General features: G+C 29.5%; 1 protein-coding gene and 1 long non-coding RNA gene across 2 annotated transcripts in view; one reads left to right on the top strand and one right to left on the bottom strand.

The window, feature by feature from the left end:
• Positions 1-16: 16 nt before the first annotated feature.
• On the bottom strand, positions 17-3,424 carry LOC112211571 (uncharacterized). The gene is made up of 4 exons (XR_010843152.1): positions 3,410-3,424; positions 1,354-1,656; positions 205-300; positions 17-83 (listed from the first exon to the last, which is right to left on the bottom strand). It is a non-coding gene; the product is annotated as an uncharacterized lncRNA (long non-coding RNA).
• MCPH1 (Microcephalin) overlaps positions 1,801-4,763 on the top strand; it is a gene marked incomplete in the record, with an annotated part of 14,417 nt that continues 11,454 nt past the window's right edge. Inside the window, 3 exon segments of the mRNA XM_067046408.1 lie at positions 1,801-2,974; positions 3,090-3,199; positions 4,541-4,729. Of these exon segments, the coding sequence (XP_066902509.1) occupies positions 2,062-2,974; positions 3,090-3,199; positions 4,541-4,729 (1,212 nt within the window).

The following is a 4,763-nucleotide window of genomic DNA, read 5'->3' as shown; positions in this document are numbered from 1 at the left end:
AAAATTAAAAATATACTTACCTTTATTCCCATTATCAAACCATTCATAAGAAAGGTATGGTCCGGAAAAGTTTCATTTAAGGTCTAAAAAACAATAAAATTAATTTTAATAATCGTGGTAGAAAAAGATAAAATTAGTATAAAAAAAAAAAAAGGATCACATTAATGGATATCAAGAATATATTATAGATATGTTGATACTAACCGCAATAACTGGCATCGTGAGAAGCCCCCAAGCAAAGAACTCAAGAAATATAACCACAAGAGCATGATATACACTTGGTTCACCAACACCAGAATTCTGAAATGGAAACATTTATTTTATATGTAGGAACATAATATATAAGTTAACTAAACAATTATATTACAAACTTGCTTAGATTCCAGTCAAAATCTATTAAAAATTCATAAAAAGTAAAATAAAATTAAAAAAAAAAAAAAATTATAACAAAGAAAAAACACATATTTTTATAATTGTGTATTTACTTTTACTTCAGTTAACGTTATTAAAGAAGTTCGCTAAATTTCATAGCAGTAATTACAAGGATACTGAACTGAAGTTTACTCATAGCCCCATGAAACCGTGAGTCAACTCATTTATAGTTTTACAGTATCTACCATTTTAACATGAGATAGGGAACAATTCCATTACAACTGATAGGAACTTTGTAATGTCAGCAGTTGAGTCTATCATCCACATTTACCTTGATAACATTCTACAGGTGAATAATTACATGGAATTCCTTTTAGTAAATATATTTTGTTTTCGATTAACAAATAAGATTGAATACCTTCAAAAATTTAAAGAGGTAATGTATCTCGAATACAACAAAACAATTTTTATGTCAATTTTGTTTACTTGTTGTATGAGAGAATAAAAAATTTAAAATAAAATGTTTCGTAGAGGTAATAATTTTAATAACAGCGAAACATCAAATATAACATTCCCAGTTATTTGTATTGTAGTGTTTGTTCAGGTGGTGGATGACCATATTTTATGCTATTTTACACTAATCTTGTTAATACATACTTTTTAAAGGCTTATTATGCTGTCACATAAAAGAACAAAAAGTTATAAACACACACTAGAGTTGAAAAACATTGTTGCATCTAAAAATGGAAAACATAAATATTGAAAATGTCAAAAAAAAAACTTTAAAATTCCAGTAAGTCAAATTTAATAATAGAGATCAAATACAATTTGAAACTGGGTCTTAAATACTCACTTGTAGCACAAGTGATCTACAGAAAAACACAACTAATAACTGAAAATGTTTTTTGAGGGAATAGGTCCATTGTATATACTATATTGATAACTAATACTTTATATTATTAAAATAAAATGTTAACTTACCGTCATAACAGTATCCTTTAAGATAGGTTTTCTGTTCCGAATTATCATACCAGTCACTTTTTTTGAAGCCTTCGTAGGCATTATTATTTTTTCTCCATTCACCAACTGCTATCGTATTAAGATTTCATTTACACGAATCATAATAAATGGATTATTTAAACATCGTAGATTTCTCCAACTCGGGTTGACCACACACAAGTAGCAATTCAAGCTGACAATCAATCCAATCACTGCCGCACTAACCCCCTCGATTTGGAAATGAGACTGGAACCGTAACTTCAGGAACCATAGCAATATTATCATCTAAAATATATACATTATCTTTATCTTAAATTAAATTATTCTATAACTTATTAGTTTTACTAAATATTTTCAAATTTTTATGCATATTTCGATTTTTTCTTTTTCAGATCAATTGAAATATAAACAAAGTTTTTATGACATTGGCTAACCTGCCATTGATTAAAATTGAATTCGCGCTCGGGATCGTCAGCTTTTGTAACTGTGTTGAACAAAGATATTGTTATACATTTTACTTTGTGTGTTATTTTTAAAGTAATGCTTTTGTGGTTATTTAAAACAGAAATCTGTATTGCTATTCTGTCATCCCTAAGCGAACTTTTCCGACAGAAGATGAAATATGGAAAATATTGAAGAAAATTTTATCCCATTTTACTCCGATGGGAATCACTGATATAATGTTTATTAATGCTGTTGGTGTTGTTTAGTGTATATATTATTTTATATATATCTATATTGAAAATGGCTTCTACATTGCTATGTTCTTGGAACAATGAAGATTGGGGAAATATAAGTGGTAATCATGAAGATAAGTCTGATTCTGAAACATGTTCGACACTTGAAGACAGTGGTGGAATAGATAAGCCTGTTGTTATAACTAATGATCATATTGCCCTTCCGGATCTATTACAACAGAGTACAGACAGTGAGGATATTTTTACCAAGCTTTTGGGTGCCACAAGCAAACAGTCACAAAATGATGACAACTCTGAAGAAATGTTCAATAGTCATAAAAAGAGAAATATTAAAGCTGACCTTAATAGGAGAAATATGGTCGAAAAAGTATTTGAAAAGTATGATGACCCGTATGCGAAATTCCCTGTTGCAAAAACTCCTAAAACACCAGGTGTACTTTCACCTAAATATACATTAGTTAGTCCAACTAAAACTCCTCCTTCTAATAAACCATGGAAATATGTAACTCTTGAAGAAAGAGAAGCAAGGCGAAGAGCTGCAATCGAAGGACAAAGAGACTTTTGTCAGGTCCTAATTAAGAAAGGAATTGATCCGGAAGATTATGTTTCATCAGTTTTTAAATCAACAAAAAAAAGTGGCAGTAGCAAAAAGTTTACTTTTGAGTGCAGTACTCCAAAAACTGATACATTTTCTGAATGTGTAACTACACCATTTACAGATAGATCTAATGTCAACACACCTATTAGTGGGATTAAAAAACTGCCAATGTATTGTGGTGAAACGAGTTTTACTCCGAATTATATAAATTGTAGTCTAACCTCTCGCTGTTCTGATTTATCATTGAATGAAACTTATTCACCAGTGCATGATTTGCCACCCGAAACCAAATCTACTCTGTTATCAGGTACATATTTTTTTTAATACCTTCTGCCATTACATTCCATTTCCTGCATGAATTATAATTGTACTAGAACATAATTTTGGTTTTTCTATTTTTTTATTTATTTTTTTTTTTTTAGGACTAATCTGTTATGTTGATGTTAGAAGTGCAAATGAAGACATGACAGCTTCCGTACAGGAAGAGTTACTTACTTTAGGAGCTAGGATAGAAAAGAATTTTACTAAAAAAGTATGACTGAATTTTGATTATGGTTGTAGTGATAATTTTTTATTGTTATTTACTAAATCTTGTAAAATTATAATATTGAATTAAAATATTAGTAATTATTTATTTTTATATGTAATGATAAACTTTATGAAATATTCTTTGAAACTAAAATTAATGGTATTCAACTTAGTATATTGAATTTGATAGTGCATGATTATTGATGTATCTTACACTTTTATATTTTTCTTATCTCATTCCATTTCTCTTCAAATTCTATATGCGTGAAGTTTCATTGAAGGTTACGGAGCTTTGCCTGCGTTGTTGGGATGTCAATCATTGATGATCTCAGGACTATACACTGAGATTAACCTAAACAACCACTCCCTCACTTTAAATTCTTAAATGCAACAGCCTTAAGTTGTCATCTGATTAGTACCAGTTGAATATTGAAAAATGTAGAACTATAAGAAAAACTTAAGTTTTTTTGGTTAATGATTATTTAAAAATAAAATAAAAGGATATAAGTTCTTCTGCAATAAATTTGTTTGTATCATCATGTTTTGGATATAAATGATTATGGATATTAATTTCTAATCAAAACTGAGAAGTGGAAATCCAGTGGAGGAGGATAGATCTTAAGAAAATTATCCCGTTAGTTACTTTTTTAATTTAATCAAATTATAATTCAAACATAAATGAAAGGATAAAGTATGAACATAGTCATAAGTATCCTTGAAAGTCTGTACCACTACAACCCATCAAGGGGTCAGGGGTTCAGTAATTGTAAGGAATTACTGTTTCTTGAACAACTGTTATACCAGGAGGTAATTAGTTCAAGATCACGCTCACCCGACTGATTTTTTTCCTTAGTTAGGATACCCACTTTATAGAGGCAGTGTGAAGACAGAATAAATATTTATCTGCCCAAGCTGAATTCGAACCTGGGTATAAACTATATGATAAACTAGCTATCAGTGCTTTTCCTTAATTTTAAAATATGAGGGAGATAGTCAAGGATGCAGTCAAAAGGAACAAAAAATAAATAGTTAACTACTTTTATTTGCTGAAATTTCACTCCTCATCCTTCATATTTTGAAAATATGGTCAATCATGTATATAAATTAAAATCTGTACCGCTACAATCCATGAAGGGTCAGCGGTTCAGTTCTTTGTAAGGAAGTACTGTTGCTAGACCAATCATTGTGCAAGGAGGTGATTTGGTCATATACTGGACAATAATTTATTTATTTATTTTTTTAATATTAAATTATGTATTAGTGAATAAAATTAGGTTTATTTTTACCAAATGAGGCTATGTATCTTTTATCATATTGATATGCATTATTTTTTTTTATAATTCAGGTGACTCATGTGGTGTTTAAAGAAGGTAGGATGTCAACTTACCTGAAAGCTAAGAAAGAAGATGTTCCTTTAGTTTCTGTTTTATGGATAGAAGCATGCAAAAGAGTTCGCGGCGTGGCTGATCCAGCACTACATCCTCCGAGGCGAATGGAGAAATATGAAAATATATTACCATTTCAGACTCTAAAAGTAAATTTATTAATTTATTATTTTAAATATATAA

The sequence above is a fragment of the Halyomorpha halys genome, unplaced genomic scaffold (genome assembly GCF_000696795.3).
Source record: "Halyomorpha halys isolate HHAL.00 unplaced genomic scaffold, Hhal_1.1 Scaffold340.1, whole genome shotgun sequence".
In the NCBI taxonomy this organism is placed as follows: domain Eukaryota; kingdom Metazoa; phylum Arthropoda; class Insecta; order Hemiptera; family Pentatomidae; genus Halyomorpha; species Halyomorpha halys.
The sequence above is the reverse complement of the archived record's forward strand: the minus strand, read 5'-3'. Positions and strand labels throughout refer to the sequence as shown.